Source organism: Ctenocephalides felis, unplaced genomic scaffold, assembly GCF_003426905.1.
Source record: "Ctenocephalides felis isolate EL2017-DRISC unplaced genomic scaffold, ASM342690v1 CF-g0.4_SCAFFOLD_01170, whole genome shotgun sequence".
Lineage (NCBI taxonomy): Eukaryota > Metazoa > Arthropoda > Insecta > Siphonaptera > Pulicidae > Ctenocephalides > Ctenocephalides felis.
Window position 1 is genome coordinate 27,567,708 of NW_020537324.1, and position 20,437 is coordinate 27,588,144.

Here is a 20,437-nt window from a genome sequence, read left to right on the forward strand (position 1 = left end):
TAAGTCAAAAATCATCAGCATTATTTTTCTTCCTAGATTAAATTAATAAAATCCTCTTTCAGTTTGCTATTGTTTGCATCTTATCCTATTTTACAAAGCTGGATTGAAACTCCAGATGCAAGATCTTGATGTCCAAAACCTTTTAATCCACTAAGTAATTTAAGAAGAAAATCTGACTTTGTAAAAAGTGCTGCAGGTCCTTTTAGACTTCAACTCTATCCTTGTCGTCTTCGTCGTGCAGCAGGCACTCTTTTTGCAACATGGATCCAATCGTGTTTCCTTTTCATGAAAACGCTCAATAGTGTTCTCTCTTCGCCCACTCTCGTCAGGACTTCTTCATTTGTTATCTTATCCTTTCCATTCACCTCCTGCACCACATTTCAAAACTCTCCACATAGTTTTCGTCGGCTTTTCTTAGAGTCCACGTCTCTGATCCATACAGAGCTCCAGGCATAACTTTTATTGGCCCCAATTTTGTATATTAACATTTTTAATATCTAACCAATTCTTAATATTGCAATGCAATTAAATAATAATTTTCTTCGCTAATTATTATTAATTAGTATTGATAAATAGGTGCAAGATTGTTCGCTAATTATAGTTAAATACAACGATGACCTCATCATAGTTCTGGCTTATATAATAGAAATCATTGATGTTATTTGATGATTCTAAGAATCCATCCAACATGTTTCAATATTTCAAACGTCTAATCACAATCATATATCAAACGTTCAATTACAACCATGATTGAATTCGATTATCATCTACACGACTAACAAAAAATATTGAAATGGAAATATTAAATTTACACATAAGGGACCTTGCAATGAAATCTAATTGCAAATTAATTTCTAGTTCAATATTAACTAAATAGCACATGCTGAAAAGTTCAGTTAACCAGTACTAAAATTGGAATGATTATTATTATTCCCAATATTTTTAGCAGTTGAAGATCAGCTTTTCCTAAAACTTTGCTTTTTTGAAAAACACTACTGTTGTTCACATTTATAAATCTTAAATGAAAAGACTAATGTATTAACGAATTTTATTATGTAGTTATATACGTATGCTTATACGAACATTATACAACAATTTTGAGAAGTTTTTGTATACGAGGTCTGTTCAAAAAGTACCCGGAATTTTCGTTTTTTCAAAAAAATATTTATTTATTCGTCTACATTAATGTGGTCCCCTTCAAAGTAGTCCCCCCCAGATATAATACACTTATGCCAGCGTTTTTTCCAATTTTCGAAGCACCCTTGATATTCACTTTTTGATATGTCCTTGAGCACTCTCAGCGATTTTCTTCAATCGAGGAAAAACCGCCGTCCTTTCATGGGTCTCTTCAACTTTGGGAATAGGAAAAAGTCACACGGGCCATATCTGGTGAATTTTTGCACTTTGCAACACTTTATTTCATTTTTTACGCAAAATTTAATACAAATTCTTTGACTTTTCAATTCTTCCATTGTAAAAATCGCCGAGCTCAGAAAAACACGTCGAACCTTAGCGACTACCACAGACAAAGTAAACAGTGAATATAGCTGAAAATTTCATCATACTTTAGGGGCATGTATACCAACACAATAAAAAAAAATTTTGACAATCAGACACTCCAGACCCGCGAAATTTAATTATTAGTAATTCCGGGTACTTTTTGAACACACCTCGTATATTGTTTAAGGTAAAATACGTTAGAATTATTAAGTAGAAGAATTCATTCATCTACTTTATATTATTTTTATAGCTACTTTTATTAAAATAACTTATTGGTATTTATAATGCCTTGCTCGTTCACATGGATTTATTATTTATGAATTTATCTATTATTATAAGATAATGAATAAGAAAGATTTTTGTTAAACATTGTAAAAGGTGGTATCGCTAAATTGACATTCTTGTCGTGTGAAATATAAAAATTTAGTCATCCCAAATTCCAATCCAACAATATATATCTCTGTCATAAATTTTAAGCGACACGCTTAATAATTTATATTCTGCATAAGTAAATATCTGGTTATCACAGTATTATAAATCAGAAAACAGGTTCCTTTTGGTGCGATAAACACCAAAGGAAATACCAATATCGACTTATCAGTATCAACTGTTCCAAATAAATATCAAATATTTGTAATTGAAAAGAACTTAGTAAGTTAATATATATCTTACTAATTGGTTTATTTCGTAAATTTTTGATTCATCCACATTAATATTTATAATCTTTAATTCCATGTTTTCTTAAAAAAATTCTTTGTAGCTGTTTTTATAATTACATGCAATTGCTTCCTTAGGCTAATAATATACAAATAAGTTTCTTATAATATTAGTAAGTTTTTTATGAAGAGGAACTATTGTCCCCATTATTGTGAAAGGGTGTATTATTTCATATACTATTATATAGAAATTAAAATTAGACTAATGTAAATATCAATTCTAAATACAAACTACTTGAAGTGGCATTTTGCCTTAAGGTAATTTGCATGAACTTCCCGACAAGTGTAAATAATCATCTTAATCAATAATAAATCAATATATTAATTCCAGTGTGGCTTCATAATGTGAGAACTACTTCTATGCTATTTTTTTATTACCCATTATTAAAAATCGAACACGTGCCTAATACAATTTGGAGTATGTATTTTATAAAAGCGCGGCCTAATAATTAAAATTTCACTAAATTTTATAATTGAATCACTTTCCGTAGTACTATGTTTTTATTTGTTCATTAAGGCCAGGGTACTCCATCGCTATACCAAGAATCAATAAAATCATCGATTTTTTTTAAATCAATTTCAGATCAAATTGTCAATATGATTAATATTTTATTTTTCCATGTCGTTAGTATAAATTTGGTGAGAATTCGGGATTCACATCGGCTGATTTATTTTTTTACACTCATTCATTCATTTTTTAAAGGCATATTGAGAGGATCGTATAATGTTCATGAAATAAAAAATGATGGATTAAGAATGCTCTAGTTACCGATATACAAAAATTTAGATTATTATTTGAATATAACCTGGCCTCTGCTTTAATTTTAATTTTAATCTTTGTTGGCATAAGCATATATCACATACGTCTTAAACTAAAAACGGATGGAATTCAATAAAATATTATACAGGTAAAGAAAAAGTAAGAATAGTGTTTTATGAACTAGTTTCAAAATGAACTCATTAATTCTTATTGATTAAGTATATTATTACCACATTGGGGAAGTTTGCCTTTAGGTAAAATGCCACTACACAACCAAAGCCTTTTAATTTAAATAGCAAATGATTTGTATGCTTTACAAATACTTATTAATTTTAATAAATTGAGCATTTAACCACCTACAACATTGTTCATTTATTTACTCAAAATTTTATTCAAATTCTACTTAACAAATCCAATACTATTTTCGATTTCGAGAACACCGATTACCGATTTGAATAGTTAAGAAAACATTCGATTCGTATTGATAATGAGACGTGCTGATTAACTTTTGGCGAAGGCCGAAGGTCTAGCCGTTCCGAAGATACGGGGCAAAAGGTGCCAAAAACAGTAACTCAGTTTTTGAGAGAACGGAGCATCCGATTTTAATAATTCAAAAAACATTTTACTTGTATTGACAAGATGAAGAACTGATTAAATTTTTGGGAAGGCAGGTGTAGCGGTTATGGACTATAAATGAAAATAATTTTAAAAAAATGTCATTTGGCGGTCAAAAATGTTTATTGAACATATGTACATCAAATTTTCCGATATTTTATAGAGATTTTAATAATGTGTACACATTTTGTGTAATTTTTTTGGAGTTTCGTACCAAGAATTAATTACGGCACGGGAAGTTCCAGCAATTTGCCTTAAGGCACGAAGCCATGCACCACACTAGTTTTTCTCAAATTTTAAGTCAAATTTGATCAGATAGCGAGTCGAACACGCTACTATGCTCGCTATTTTAAAAAGTTTACCATGAAATACTTTTAAATAAAAAGTAGTAAAGAAAAATATTAGTTAGGAAAAGATTTGTTCATATATGCTAAATGTTTCAACATCATATTAGTTTGCAATCGACGTATATATTTGTGACTCATTTTGCCTGAGTTACGTTCAATTTCGTAAAACTTTCGCTATTCACTTACATAAGTTGACTTCTTTCAATTTAATGAATGTCCGTGGTCGTTGCTACTAGCGTAGTAATTGCGGCACTGCTTGCTAAACAATGGAATCCTGGAAAAACCAGCGTATGATCACGATCCGAACGATAGTATATAATAAGTACATGTTTAATATATTCCATATATCTATTTATTCTCTGCGTAAGTTTTAAATAGCGCAATACACTCTAGCTGTTATGTCGTAATACAGGTAAATCATCATCTTTAATTAACATGATGCGGATGCAGGGGTTTTCGAAAAATTGAGATAACAGAAATTTACACCCACCGTAATTGTGAGGTGTTTAAAAAATACCAAAAACTAATGGTGCTATGGCATCGTGTCTTAAGATAAATTGCTGGAAAATCCCGTACCGTAATTTAAATTTAAAAAAAACTAACTTTAAAAAAATTAGATTTTTGAGAGTTTTGTAATTTTTGAAAAGTTGGACTTTTTTAAAACTTTGAGTTTTCTTATATGCTGAAATTTTTTAAAACTTTGAAACTACAGGATAGACATTGGTACGGAACCATTCCTAATAGAAATGTAGTCAATTTTTTTATTTATTATAAAATTCTATAAGATATAACTATAAAGTATATGATAATTTGATGTGCATATGCCTAATGAAAGTTTTGATAGTTTTTTATTGGATCTCCGAAATCGCTGGACTTGCCTTCCCAAAAATTTTATAAATTCTTCATTTTGCCAATACAAATAAAATACTTTTTGAATCATTCAAATAACGAATCACCATTTTTTAGTTTTTGGCAAAAGTTAGTCAAGGGTTAATAGAAATAAAGTTTGTTAGAGAACGGAGTATCCGATTTGAATGATTCAAAGAAACATTCCTGGTATTGATTTAATGAAGACGTGGTTAAGTTTTTGCAATGGCAGGTCTAGCGGTTCCGGAAATCCAAAAAAAAGTAAAAAAAATTCCATTTCCTGGACGAAAATCAGATATTTTCGACATTCGCCTGGATCCTGGATATGAATGGGTATCAAAAACTTTTAAGAAATTTCAAAATTAACCACTTAATGCTCACATTTTTTAAAAATTTATTAACAAAATATCATATTTTTTTTATTAATGCAATGCGTTTAGAATGTTAATACTATGAGATAAATACAAAAAATTTTTTGTATGGTTCAGTTTATAGTAACAAATTAAGAAATCAAGTCACATACCCGAAAAACGCCTTGATGTATTATTAAATTTGATGTATTGAAGTTATATTTTTTTTTACATTAATATATATAGTAAAATAGAATAAAATTTTATAAATCTCTTTTGGTAGTCCGATTGTCTAACAAGTTGCTATAAGTTTTCCTATAAACAAAATGAGTTTGTTCGTGTGCAAATTTACCAGTTTTGTGCGAACGAATTCAAATCGGCCGTAAGCATTTAGTGGTTAAAAAAATTTTTTTTTTCAAAAAAATTGCAAGTTTTTAAAAAATATCTTTATTTTCAAAGGAGGCTATTATATAAAAAAAAATTTCAATGTCCAATAAAATCGCAAAAAAATCTAATTGATTTTTCTAATTTTGAAATGAAATTTCTGAGCTTTTAAAAGTTTTAAATTACTGTAAGGAAAGTTCCAGGTATTTATCTTAAAGCACGATGCCCATCTAGTTATTTTTGTATTTTGGCGCTGATGAGTAGTCTAAATTTACAGTTATTAATTAAATATCTGAACTATCTAAGTTATTAATTAAATTTCTGATTTTGAAGTATTAAAAATAATAGTAATAATATATAGTACATTATAGTAAATAATTTGTGGCGAGCATAGCTCTTTGGTATCGTGTTCGATTCACACGACAGGGATCCTCGGATCAAATTCTGTCAATGACTTAGAATTTATGAAAATAATATGTGTAGTTAATATGAAATCAAATGAAAATTGTATTTGTTAAATAGAAGTTTAATAAAAAATAAGAAAATTAGGAATAACAGAATTCGAATAGTTGAATTGAATTAGGAGTAAGAAGAGAAATATTGGAGCTTGAAAGAAGAATAAAGAAAATAAATTGAAAGAAGCTGAAAGAGCAAGAATTGAAGAAAATAAGAAGAAAAATTAAGAAGAATGTAGAATAGGATACATAAATAGATTGAAATTGATATAAAAAATTAGAACGTAAATAAATAAAAATGTTGTAGGTGGCTAAATGCTCAGAGTAAGCGAGGCCAAATAAAGTATATATAAAAAAAATAATAATTTGATTCACGCTTGAACAACTTTTTAATAATTTATTTATTTAATTTTAATTATTATTAATTATTTTTTAACAGTTTATTCACTACCCAAAATACTACATATATAGCTGTTAACTCCTTATCATTTGTTCAGTATAGTCAGTAGTTCAAACATAACGATTATACTGGATTATATTCTTCGCATCATGTGATTGATGTTCATTAATATCAATTTTAACCATGATTTTATTTTATTTTATTTTCAGGCTCAAACAGTACCATGTGGCAACGAATCGCCCGATTACCATTCTTTTGCGGCAAGTTTCGATCTTTCGCTCCTGCCCAGCGAAGAATACGCGGACGGCGAGGTACCTTGCTCGCCGCGCTTTCGGCAACCGCAATTCAACCGCGAATTCTACGATAGCGCTACAGCAGCAAACGCTACGGCCGCCGATGTCAAGAAGATCGAGGCCGATGTTTACAGGTAGATAGTAGTAAAAGACTTATTAAATTTAATTTTAGGTTTAAATAGACTGAATTTTTTAATTCATCGTAGAAGTATTTAAATCCCTATATTTATTTATTTATTTCATTCAAACTTTTTAACTCAATTTTATTTACTTTACAATTAGATACACATTTTTAATGTAATAGAAATTATGAAACACCATTGAAATGTTGTCGTAAGTAATCATTCTTTGCATATGTTTTATCCAAACATTTTCTTCGCCTTAAGCAAAATAACATGCTACAACTTCACTAGTATGAGGTCTACTACTGGGTAGCCTTATAACAAAATCAGTTTTATTTTATCAGTACAATTACTTAATGTCTCTAAAAACAGCTTGCAATTTATATTAAATAAAAAAAATCTAAATATAACATGCATCGTGTTTTTTCAATAATTTGATTGATTGAATTTTGAAGGACCAATTATAAAATACTTTAATTATACCTGAATATATTTATTTTATATTAATTACAAGTTATAAGTGTATTTACAATAATTTTAATATGTTGTTTTTGATAACGTATTGATTGACTTGATTTTTGTGTGATTTTCGATTGATGATTTTTTGTTTATATTCAATATAACCGCATGCTTTGATTGGCGCGAACACATCGATATTTCATAAATTCTATTTAGTGTTATTAATATTTTATTATTACAGATCGTATATCTGATAAATTAAAATGAGTCTTTCCCTTGGTCACGTTTTTCTAGACCAAGCGTAGACGTCGGCGATTATGTTTTGTATAAACCCTAGTTTTGATTCAATCAAAAAACGTTAAATTACCTAGGCCCAAAATATAGTCCAACTATTTCATGAGTAGTTAAGATTTATGCTAATCAAATAATGTCAGAAACTAGTTGTAAGTAGAATTTTGCCTTCCTTGAGGCAAGTTGCACGAAGTTCCCAATACGTATACCTACCTACTTGATCAATAACAATTGAGAATCAGCTACATAGATTAAATATTCAACTCGAATTTCGAAATTCGAAAATAACATTTTCGTTTTCACTAAAAAATGATCTATATAGTTTGATGTCTTTCAAACATACATATAATATCTGTTAAACTAACTTTAAACCTTTAAAATTAATTTCTTTAACACATATGATTTGAATGAGCTGATTAGAATCGCTCAAGTTTGCAGCAAAATTCCAATCGGATGATTTTTTTTTATCATTCGACAACTTATCGTAAGCCTGCAATATGTTAGTATATTATTTCCAACTGCAAAATATATCGTTAAACAAAGTATTAATCACGAAGAAACAATCATCCGACCGATCCTCGCCAAAAACTAATAAACGCGATTCCCAACAAATTGTTCCGAGCAGTTTTCAAATTTTTAAAATAGATTCAAAATTCTGATCTAGAACGTGGACGAAAAATTTTACACTTTTCTGCTAATTACAAAAAACGGCTTGGCCGATCGTCGCACAAAATTGACAAACGCTAGTCCTTATCGGGCTATATCGAATGACTTTTGAAATCGGACCAGACGTTTTTCAGCAAAAGTCAATAAAATATCAAAAATTGGCTCACACACACCACAATTTTCCAAACTTGATCTCATTTGATTCAAAATGACCTAAAACATAGAAAAACATAAGACTAGCAAATCGGATTTTTTTGCGAAAATAAACTTTCCCTTTGGGAAGTTAGTAATTGAAAATTTGACGACCCCTTCTGAAATGTCTATGTATTAATGCCTAACGCGTGCCGTATTTTCTAGGAATTTTACCTATATATTTTCTCTTATTTCAACTTTAAAAATGTAAACTAATAACTGTGCTAAATTTAAAACACAACCCTAAGAGCGATTTTTTAACGGCCTGTAGTGACTGCTGGCCGACAGTGGGCAGCCCATGATCAGCCAGCAGTGATATACTTTTAGCATTAAAGAATGGATTTAGTGTAAATATACGAAAATAAATTGAATAGAGCGTTTGTATAGATTAAGTATAATATGAGTAATAATTATTACTTATTAGTTTTTACCTAAAATATATGTGATCATTATAAAATTCTCAAAATGCGTTGATGCTGTGACGTCATTTTTGCGGGCATGATCGTAGTGACGACGGTCCCACAGTCATTGCTGGCGAATGCTGCATAGGGAATAGATCTATAAAATAGTTAATTTGCAATCAAAATAAATTAAATCTTGTAAATAAAAAATTCTATCTTTCCAAATAAAGCGGCTACGAGTTCGACACACCACCACGTTCGGAGTACGGTGACAACGAATTTGTGCCGGTTACAATTCTACGTTATGCGCCCACAAATACCGAATCAGCTTCGGTTATGTCGCCGCCCTTACTCCCGCCCTCGCCTTTGAGTTCCTGCTCCAGTGCACCTGCTTCACCAGCTTGTTCTTCGCCTGCAAATTCGGCCATTATGTCTCCTGATCTTTCTCTTGTAAAAATGGAATCAAATGCATACGACGCACGGGATCATGAGACGCTACGAGGGGCGCTTGAAGATACATCTTTCCAACGAAGGTATTTATGCTGATTTTATAGATGTATCGATAAATCGATGATGTGAATATGCAAGATTGAAATCACATTAAGGAAGTTTTTTCTTAATCAAATCAGCTGAGGACTTCCCAGTTTACTATGTTTAAAAAATCAAATCATTTCCGAATCGATGACGTCATCGAACAATTGCTTTTATATCGCTAATCTTGAGACTTGCTCTGCAAATGTTGTTCTGCAACATCCACGTAAAGAAGACGATTTTTTGTGATCATTATTTTTAAAATTATTTTTTGTAAATAAATTTAGAGTTTGCTCTTTAATAGTGAGTAAAGGAATAGAACGAAAATTTAATAACTTTTTTATAATTTGTTTGATGATGATCTTTTCTCTTTTCTGTGATCTAAATGACAATTTTAAAAAACTTTTCGATATCAAGAGTATTTATTTTCAAGATTGAATTTGCGCCCACTGTCGTTGGAAGCGTTGTGGCCTTCGACAGGCAAACAAGATCGTGACGAAATTGCACAAGAAGAATTAGATGGAAACATGGATTTTTTACACATGGATCTCGATTTTGATGGATTGGAGCAATTAGACGTTGAGGAAGATTTACGCCCAGTTTTGTCAATGGCTTTGGAGCAGGTTAAGAAGGATGTCATGGCCACTTGCTCTCTGCTCAATATTTCTCCAGGTAAATTAGGATTCTAATAAATGAAATTTATTTAGCATTTGGTTACAAATCTGCGAGATTTCTAATATTTGCATCGATTTTTAACAAATAGATCCATGTGCTTGGAGCGTGGAGCAATCTCGATCGTGGTTAAAATGGACTGCAGCGCAATTTTCCCTTCCTGCTCCTTGTGAATCAAATTTCAATGAGGATGGATCGGCTCTAACTCAATTGCCAGAACACGTATTCGTAGCCAGAGAACCTCAGGTTAGTCTTTGAATTTTATGATATCTTTTTTAATTATATCTAATTTGCAAATAGATTTTAAAACGAAAGTTTAAATTAAATAAATAAAGATATGCTTAAGTTTACATCTGCGATTTACTTGATTCTATATTTTGTAAACAGATACATTTTTTTTTAATTTCATACATACATAGATTTTATTGATAGATTTCACTTAATATTAAATTTTTAATTGAGTCATTTTAATTTCTTAATAATTATTTTAATAGTTATATTATCAACTTTGACTATGAGAATGAGAAATAATATAATTCATGATACGTTTGAGCAAGTTTAGATGTCACATTTAGATATTTCTCTCAAATCCAATTTTTATTTAATATTATTTTATAAAATTTATATAACCTCATAAGAATTGAATCTTAAGCTCTGTTCTGGTTTACGATTCAAATCGAGGTTTGAATTTTTTAAATTTTGGTGTTGGCGTTAAATTAGTTTTTGTAGCAATAATTTGAGGAGATAAAACATATCTGACCTATACCATATGTCATATACAAGATTGATTGTAAACAAGTTAATAACGATAAGAAAATTGTTTTCGTAGTCGGGTAGTATACTGTATGCCCAACTTGAGATATGGAAAGCAGCCAGATTGGAACAATGTTTGCAGTGCGGATCTGAAGGTGAGATAATCTTTTTTTTAATTATTTTTTTTAAACATAGATTGTTAAATTTCTTATAAATTAAATCACAGATATTATGAGTTTATATATTGAATATTTTTATGGAAATTTTAAAATATCAACACAATACGAAATATCGAGTAGTTCATTCCATAACTAGTGGAACTTTTCGTGACGTAAAATTTTGATTTTTTTGATAATTTTGAAATTTTCAAAATTTTGAATTTTTCAAACCGTTTTAGAGACGGAATATTAGCGCCGCGTTGCAGTCTAATGGTTGAACTTACAAATCTTGATACAGAACCCCTAAGAATGTAAAAAAAAGCAAGTGGGGCGCATGGCATCGTGCCTTAAGGCAAATTGCTGGTAATTCCTGTACCAAAAATTATTTTTTTTTTTTTAAAAAAATAACATTTTTGAAAAAAAATTACTCTGAAAAAATTAGATTTTTGAGGAACTATAAATTTTTGAAAAAATTTACTTTTTTTGGAAAAAGACTTTTTGAAAAAAAAAAATAATTTGAAATATTTTGGAAGTTTCAAAGCAATCGTACTGCTATAACTGCATAGAGACGAAATATCAAAGCGCGTAAGCGCCGCGTCGCCGTCTAACGGATAAACATTGGTACGGAAACCATAGAAATGTAAACAAAATTTATACTTATTATTAAAATCTCTATAAAATATCTGATAATTTGATGTGCATATGTCTAATAATCATTTTTGACCGCCAAATGGCCTTTTTTTTTACTTTTTTTACTAGACCTCGGAAAACGCTAGACCTGCCTTCATGAAAATTTGATCAGTTTTTCATCTTGTTAATACAAGTAAAATTTTTTTTGAATTATTCAAATCGGACGCTCCGTTCTTTTAAAAACTGAGTTAAGTTTTTGGCTCTTTTTGCCCCATATCTTCGGAACTGCTAGACCTGCCTTTGCCAAAAACTAATCAGCACGTCTCCTTATCAATACAAATCGAATGTTTTTTGAATTATTCAAATCGCTTCATCCGTGTTCCCGAAATCGTTTACGAAAATTTGTATGCGCACACACACGTACACGCACACACACACACATACACACACATACATCCATTTTTTCCAAGGTATGCCAAAATGCTCAGAAGGTTTTAAAACGTAAAGATATATAAAAAATTTCATTTCCGATTTTAAAGTTAAAAATCATACTTATTATTAATCTGATCTCCGAAACCGCTGGACCTGCCTTTGAAAAATTTTAATCATTTTTCATTCAGTCAATCAAGTAAATAGTTTTTCGAATCATTCAAATCTGTCCTTTCAAAAACTGAATTGCTGTTTTTGCACTATTTGGACCGTTCCTTCAAAAAGGCTAAACCTGTCCCTGCCAAAACCTAACTAGCACGTCTTCCTATCAATGGGAATTGATTTTTTTGAATAATTCAAATCGATTACTCTGTCCCCACGAAATTGTGTGTCGACGAAAAATTGTATCCGCACATACATCCATATGCTTATGTTAATATATGTTTATACATTTTCAATAAATGTTTGAGTAGTTACTACCAGGTACCAGCAATGTCTGATATGAATTCTTTACAATATAATTTTAATTACTCCAGAGGAAAAAAAGTTAATGTGAAACTAAAACGACTGAAACGTTAAAAATATTAATCAATCCTGAAATTTATATTTTTCAATTTCTGTTTTTAATTGAAATTTTATTTATGTCGATTGGTAAAAAAATGTTTCAGTTTTCTATCAACAATGTTAGTTAGTCGCATATATATAAACATGAATTCTTTGCAATATAATTTTAATTATTCCAGAGAAAACAATTTTAATGACAATCTAAAACGACTAAACGAATAAAATATCAATCGATCCTGAAGTTTAGCTTATATATTTTTTTTATTAGCATCGTGATGCGATGCACGCGTGTACGATGCTTTCTTCAACCTACTTTTACTACGACGCGCGGCTAACATTTATAATGAGTGTGAAACACTTGATGTATACCATATTAGAAGATGAATAATTAGTTTGCAAATATTTATAATTACAGTATTTTACTAACCACACAAAATAAACTTTTGCTAACATAACGGTAGAGTTTTAAGACTTATTTGCTAAAATGGGAATGGGCATTTGATCTGTTTTCGAACATTATTAATATATTTAAAAATCACATTTAATTAGAACTTGTTTAATACATTAACTTTCCGTAGGCTAAGTTATAGTAATCGCAAAAAATCGAAATGAAAATGAAAAGAAATATATCCTCAGTTGGATTTATTCAGCAACAACTCTTCTTAACGTAAACATTTTCAAGTGTTTTGTTACTGATAGTTACTATATATTTCATTTAAAACAATTGTTATTAATCATTGATCACACGATGCCATGCACCACTAGTTAACTTCCCGAAGGAGAAGTTTATGTATTCATCAAAAATCCGGTTCGCTAATTTCATGTTTTCTCGACGTTTCAAGCCATTCTGAATCGAATGAGACTAAACTTGGAAAAAGTATATGGGTGTGTGTGCCTAGGGCTAGCTCACATACTGTGTATGTGAATAGATTTTTTGCCGTAAATTGACGTTTACTCAAAAACGGCTGGATTGATTTCAAAAATTTAAAAGCCATTCTATGTATCTCGATGAGAATTAGCGTTTACCAAATTTGCGCTAGGATCAGCCAAGCCGCTTCTTTGTAAATCGCAGAAAAGTGAAAAAATTTTCGTCCACATTTAAGCTCATACTATACCGAATGGATTTTAAAAAAAATCAAAAACTGTTCGACAGATATTAGTTGGGAATGAGACTGATTAGTTTTAGGTGAACATCTACCGAGCCGTTTTCTTGTAATTAACTTTGAAAAAAAATTTAACCGATTTTTATGGAACTTTTTTTTGCGATATATATCATGGTCTTATAGAACTTACTGAAATATTAAGGTATTACGACAAGTAGTTTAATTTCAAAAAATCATCAAAGTTTGAGAACATGATTAGTTTTTTTTTTGTAAGATGACCATATTTTTTTGCATGAAATCCGGGATGGATTATAATGAGTTAGAGAGCGGGGGAAGGGGGGGGTGTTGGTGAGCTAAAAATTTATATGCACATTTTAAAATCAAATTTTCTAGTTGAAATATATTGAAAAAAATATTGGCAATCAAAACATTTTTAAAAATCGGGGACAAATATTGCTTTTAGAAAAAAACCGGGACGCAAGGCGAAAAATCCGGACTGTCCCGGCCGTATGGTCCGTTTGTTAAAATTAAAATTAGACGATTACTTGGTATAACGATATAGTACCTGGTGTTCATTCATTTGTAATTATGCGTAATGAATCCACTCGGAATACTTTTAATCACTCATAAATTAATTTAGTTTTTATTGATTAAGTCGATTATTTACACATATCGGGAAGTTCATGTAACTTGCCTCAAGGCAAAATACCAATACCAACTAGTTTTTTCCTCTATTTATCCGTTAAACAATAATTTGCTTTCCATATGAAATTATATATAGGTGTTTGCGTATTTGTATATTCAATTAATAATTATTCGCAGCCGAAGATGAGGAACCTCCATCCCTAACAATGCCCTGTGATACTGACGACGTTTTGGACACAGCGAACTTTCTGGTAGGTCTGCACCCTCGCCTGCACCTTCTACCAACGGAAACGGTACCGGTACTCAAAGACAAGGTAGTTCACATATTCACCTTTGGCAATTTTTAAAAAGAACTTCTAGCGGGTCCTCAGACTCACGGATCGGCTATTCGCTGGATCGATAGAAGCCGGGAGTCTTCAAAATAGAAGATTCGGTCCGAGTCGCCAGACTTTGGGGAAAACGTAAAAAAACAGCCTGCTATGAACTATGATAAATTATCCAGATCGATAAGACAATATTACAAAAAAGGCATTATGAAGAAAACAGAACGCAGTCAAAGACTCGTTTATCAGTTTTGTCATCCATACTGTTTGTAAGTTTTTTTTTTTATCGCGGTATTTTCTTGCCAATTTTCTTGTACGAAAATCAGCAATGAATGTACAAATGCTCTCCCGTTTATTTATCGTACATTATCATGTGCACGATATTAAATATTTTGTATCAACAAAAAGGTAATTTTTTGTTGATCTATAAGTGTATGTATAACAATACAAATTTTATTTCTTAAGATAATTATATTTATGTATATATTTTGTGCTTACCAGCTATTAGTTGTCGATCGCTTGATTGACTTCGACTGCTGGTGATCTTTGGTCCCATATATCTATGATATGTATTATGAGAGTATGTTCTATGAACGGTTGTTATAGATATTTAAGGAAATTTACTAGGATAAAAATTTTAAACATAAATTATTGCTCGATCGGCGCGCGTTTTGTAGTAAATTAAAAAGTTTTTATTATCTATAAAACTTTTTTTTAATATTAATTTTAATTTATTCTAGTTTAAGTTCTATATTATATTTATATTCAAATTTATTATAGTTTTAAATGACGGATGACACTATAGTCATTATCACCTAAAATTTTACTTAGCATTGTAAATATCATATATTTTATTATTCGTAATTAATAATACCTACTATATATCATAATTTGAAGTTTGTTGAAATTAGTTAATGTAATTTATTTAGTGTAAATATGTATTGGTATAATAATAAGAGCTAATTTGAGATAAGAGCTCATCTCAAATTACTTCTTGTGAACTGAAATATACATCGAACTGTTAATCTATTTATTAGATATACCTATTTCTGCGTTTGTAAGTATATATACCTAGTAAGTAATATATCGTAAAGTTAAATGTAGATAACTAAGCCATTGTTTTTAAAATTTTTCTATAAATATTAATCACTACATTTTTTAATCGTTTTGATGTGAATAATTTATTCTTCGTTCTTAATTAATACATTATAATTGATTACATTCAAAATATGGTTTTGGGTTTCTAAATAAATTAACTTTACTCTAAAAATTATCTTTTTATTTTCTTTCAGTTCTTAAGGGTCTATATGCCTAAAATTTAATCTTTACTTTGTCATTCTCTTTTAGCTTGCTGTATCTATCCTACTTGTTAAATCTCATAGTATTTTATATTTTATAATAATTGATTTAAGTAATAACAGTATGACGTGCGGCTTTGAAAAAAATTATAATTAATTCAAAGAATTTCCTGACATTTCTTTCATTTTTTTCTACTATTGTTTTCTAATTCTATGTGTTACAAAGACATGATGGAATTTGTGGTACCAACTTTTTGACTCACATTTTATATTTCTAATTATGTAAATCCTATTATTTTGTTTTATTTCTTCTTATACCTAAATTTGATATGGCTCGAAACAATCCAAAACAAAGTTAATTGATTATTACCTAGCAACAGTAATTTAATGCAAATGTCAAATTCCAGTGAAATTATTCTTACGATACTCGATCTAAATATGAAAAATTCAACATATAAAATGTATAGCTGAATTTTAATCAAAATGACTGAAATTATAAAAACATCACCTTCAGAAGAAACGACATTGCACAACAGGGGATACAAACTTTAAGACAAGAAACTGGGCGAAGGTTCCTACGCAAAAGTATATTTGGGCGAATTCAAAACCGACTCAGAATCCGATAAGAAATATCAACTTGCTTGCAAAATAGTTGACACTACTAAAGCGCCGAAGGATTTTGTTAAGAAGTTTTTTTACAAGGGAGTTGGAAATTTGATCAAAACTGAATCATCCTCATGTAGTGCACGTACACAGTATCTTCCAAAGAAGGGCCAAATATTATATTTTATGCGATTTGCTGAGAATGGCGACCTGTTAGAGTTTGTTCTAAAGAATGGGAGTGTAGCTGAAAATCAAGCTCGGGTATGGTTGAGGTAAATATAATGTTTTTATTATTTTATTTTAATGGACAATTTTAGCATAGTTCTGTTAAAATAAATATAAAGCAGTGTTTGTATTGTATTTACACTTGTAGGCGGTTGACCATTTCTTACTGAGTCTTCTTGTTGTGTTCATTTTGTTTATGATTTACATTTATGTGTCCAATTTGTTTTTGTTTAATTTTAATTTTATTATGCAATCTGTATATTTAATTACATTTATCGGAGAATGCTGCCAAGTTGTTTACTATGCGTCCAAATGTTCATCAATTATGTTGTGGTAAGAACAATTTCGGCTCTTTATAATTCATTTTACTGTTTTAATTACCAAGTCCTTGCGAATGTTCAAGACGTATCTACCATCATATATATATATACTAAAACACGGTTATAAGATGATTTTCCAGAACGCCTATTAAGCGAGAGAAAGGGTATTATGCGGGATAGGGACAATAGTTTCAATGTGCAGGACATACTATGCAAGAAATCGTATTAAGCATGATTGTCTTAACATAATTTTACTATATTTATACATAAATTTTTGCACCTTTCAATATATATGCAGTTCATTTTCGCGCGCAAGACCAATTCTTACGAATTTAGTAACAATATAGAATACAACTGAATATGATTAACTTAAATACGACTACGATTGATAACTAAAATACTATTGAGCTTATTCTTTATAGAAAACTAAACTGCGACTGACTTTTAGAAAAATAAAAGGGGAGTGCCGGAATGCGTCATTGCAAGCTTTTCATTGTGCTCGCTTCAATGTGACTTGAAATCCTTTTCAACATAACATTATTTTACGACTTGTTTGATTAGTCACTGTTTATGCGCGTTTTGTGGTCTAGAAAGGAATTTTATAAACTTTTGCTGGTCTTGTCAAGGATATTTCGAGCTGACAATGTTGTACGTATGATTCACGAAGAATGCTGCGTAGTTTGTATTTTGACCGTTACACAGTGGTTATAATATTATTTATAATTATTATAAATGGGTGCATATTCCTAACAAAAGATAATCTCTTTGTAAATAGTAAAAACGATAGAAAGTATTATTGTCCTATAATCTATCAACAAGAGTAATTAAGTATCTCTATTTTCACATTTTTAATTCTACGGCTATGTATATTTATTAAGCTCACAAGAAATTATATGTGCATGATCATAAATGTGATTGTCAGAAATTATATGTGCGCGATTAGAAAGTCTTATTTAATTCATTTGGACTAAAGCCATACTTTGTATAGGATTCAATACTAATGATTCGATTAGATCATATTTGAACAGAAAATGCAAGTTTTTAAAATATTTGTTTCTGCTTTTCTAAAAAACCGTTGGACCTCACAAAAATCAATTCCTCAGTCTGTAAAAATAAATAAAATATTTTCTGAATCATTCAAATCGGACGCTCCGTTTTCTTAAAAACTGTCTCTAATTGAATTTTTTAAACTGTATCTTCAATACGGCTGGACCCCACTTTGCCATATACGAATACTAAATCAACTTTTCTAAGGTATCAGAATATCTTGAAACGTGAATATATGCAAAAAACTCATTTTAGATTCTTTAGATTTTCGATTACTACTCTTCGGGAAGTCTCAAGAAAATTCGAATGTTTATCTTGTCTACCTTAGAGTTTAAACATGAATATATCTATAAACATCGAATAAATCTATAAAAACCTCTGATTTGATAATGATATTTTATTATCTGTGGTATTATACAAACTTATTGCTTCATTTTTCTTACTGTTTTTTTTTTTAGCATTTTTCTTCTTGTAAATAGTGGGAATATTCTTTACTTATATTACAACCATGGTGCACAATCATTATTGAAAATAAATTAAAATTGTTTTAATTAAATTCAAGTTATTCGTGGTTCAATAACATAGCCTATGGGTTGTTTATATAATTATGAAATATATTATCTTTTTTTATCTATAGCAGTCTATTTTTCTTTTTTCACGAACGTGTAATGTAAATAATATCTTTCATTCAGAGACGCTTCTGATTTACAGACTTAGATATAGAAAATATATAGAAATACATAGAAATAAATAAAAAATGAAAAATATAAATGGTTTATATACGTTTGTGATGTATATATTTATTTATTTATTATTTTATATACTTATCGTTAGACAGGTGGCATTGGCGATTCAATATCTGCACGAGATGGGAATAGCTCACCGAGATTTAAAATGTGAAAATATTTTACTAACGAATAATTTTAATGTAAAAGTGGCGGATTTTGGATTCGCCCGATATGTCATGGACTTCCGGACTAAGAGGCTTCTGGTAAGCGAAACGTATTGTGGATCATGTCTTATGCTGCCCCTGAAATTCTGAAAGGTACTCCGTACAACCCAAAAATAGCAGATTTGTGGTCACTCGGAGTTGTATTGTACATTATGCTCAATAAAGCAATGCCATTTGATGACACAATATTAAAGTAAGTTATTACTCAATTAAGAGCAACATTGTTTAACATCCCGTAGGGTGAGTTGTGGTAATCGCAAAAAAATCGAAAATGAAATTTTTTATATATCTTTACGTTTCAGATGTTTTATTTTGGCATACCTTAGACAAAATGGATGTATGTTGTGTATGTATGTGTTTGTCTCTTGTCTGTATGTGTGTGTATGTGCGGATACAAATTTTCGTCGACGATTTCGGAAACACCGATCAACCGATTTGAATAATTCAAAAAATATTTGATTCATATTAATAAGGAGACGACCTGATTAGTTTTGGTGAAGGCAGGTCTAGCCGTTTCGAAGATACGGGGCAAAAAGCCAAAAACGGTAACTCTTTTTTTAAGAGTACGGAGTGTCCGATTTTAACAATAACAAAAATCATTTTATTTGTATTGACAAATTGAAAAACTGATTAAATTTTGAGAAGGCAGGTCCAGCGGTTATGGACTCTCAATAAAAATAACTTATAAAATGTCATTTCGCGGTCAAATATGTTTATTGGACATATGCACATCAAATTATCATCAGATATTTTATAAAGTTTGTTAATAAGAAATTTTGTTTTGGTTTATTAGTATGGTCTGATTAAAGCGCGTATGTTGTTTGAGAGACCATGAGACCATATACATAATAAGGAGCCGTCCATTATGAAAAAATTAGATATTTGAGAAATTTAAAAATTTTTGAAAAAAATTAACTTTGTTGAAAAATATGATTTTTTTTTATATTCTAATTTTTTAGACTTTTTTTGAAAATTTTGATCATTTTTTATGCAATCGCTCTGCATATTTGGAGTCGAAAAATCAAAGCGCGTAGTCGTTTAACGTGTAAAATTGGTACGGAACCATATAAATGTACACAAAATTCGAAATTACAATCTTTATAAAATATCGGACAATACGATGTACATATGTCTAATTCTAATGTTCATTTTGACCCCTAAATGTCATTATTTTTTACTTTTTTTCTAGGATCTCCGGAGTCGCTAGACATGCCTTTACAAAAATTTTACCATCAGTTGTTCATTTCGTCAATACAAGTAATCTCCGTTATCTCAAAAACTGAACAACCATTTTTCGCACTTTTTGCCTTGAATCTCATCCGAATCGGCTAGACCTGCCTTTGCCAAAAACTAATCAGCACGTTTC

General features: G+C 30.1%; 1 protein-coding gene and 1 pseudogene across 1 annotated transcript in view; both read left to right on the plus strand.

Annotated features, from left to right (window-relative positions):
* LOC113367014 (DNA-binding protein D-ETS-4-like) overlaps window positions 1-15,412 on the plus strand; it is a 75,955-nt gene extending 60,543 nt beyond the window's left edge. Inside the window, exons 2-8 of the mRNA XM_026608646.1 lie at window positions 6,604-6,821; window positions 9,049-9,351; window positions 9,783-10,021; window positions 10,113-10,267; window positions 10,851-10,929; window positions 14,481-14,617; window positions 15,407-15,412. Coding sequence (XP_026464431.1) covers window positions 6,604-6,821; window positions 9,049-9,351; window positions 9,783-10,021; window positions 10,113-10,267; window positions 10,851-10,929; window positions 14,481-14,617; window positions 15,407-15,412 — 1,137 coding nt within the window. The remainder of the gene's footprint in view (window positions 1-6,603; window positions 6,822-9,048; window positions 9,352-9,782; window positions 10,022-10,112; window positions 10,268-10,850; window positions 10,930-14,480; window positions 14,618-15,406) is intronic.
* A 995-nt stretch (window positions 15,413-16,407) lies between these two features.
* On the plus strand, window positions 16,408-19,268 carry LOC113368129 (annotated as a pseudogene).
* Window positions 19,269-20,437: the final 1,169 nt, after the last annotated feature.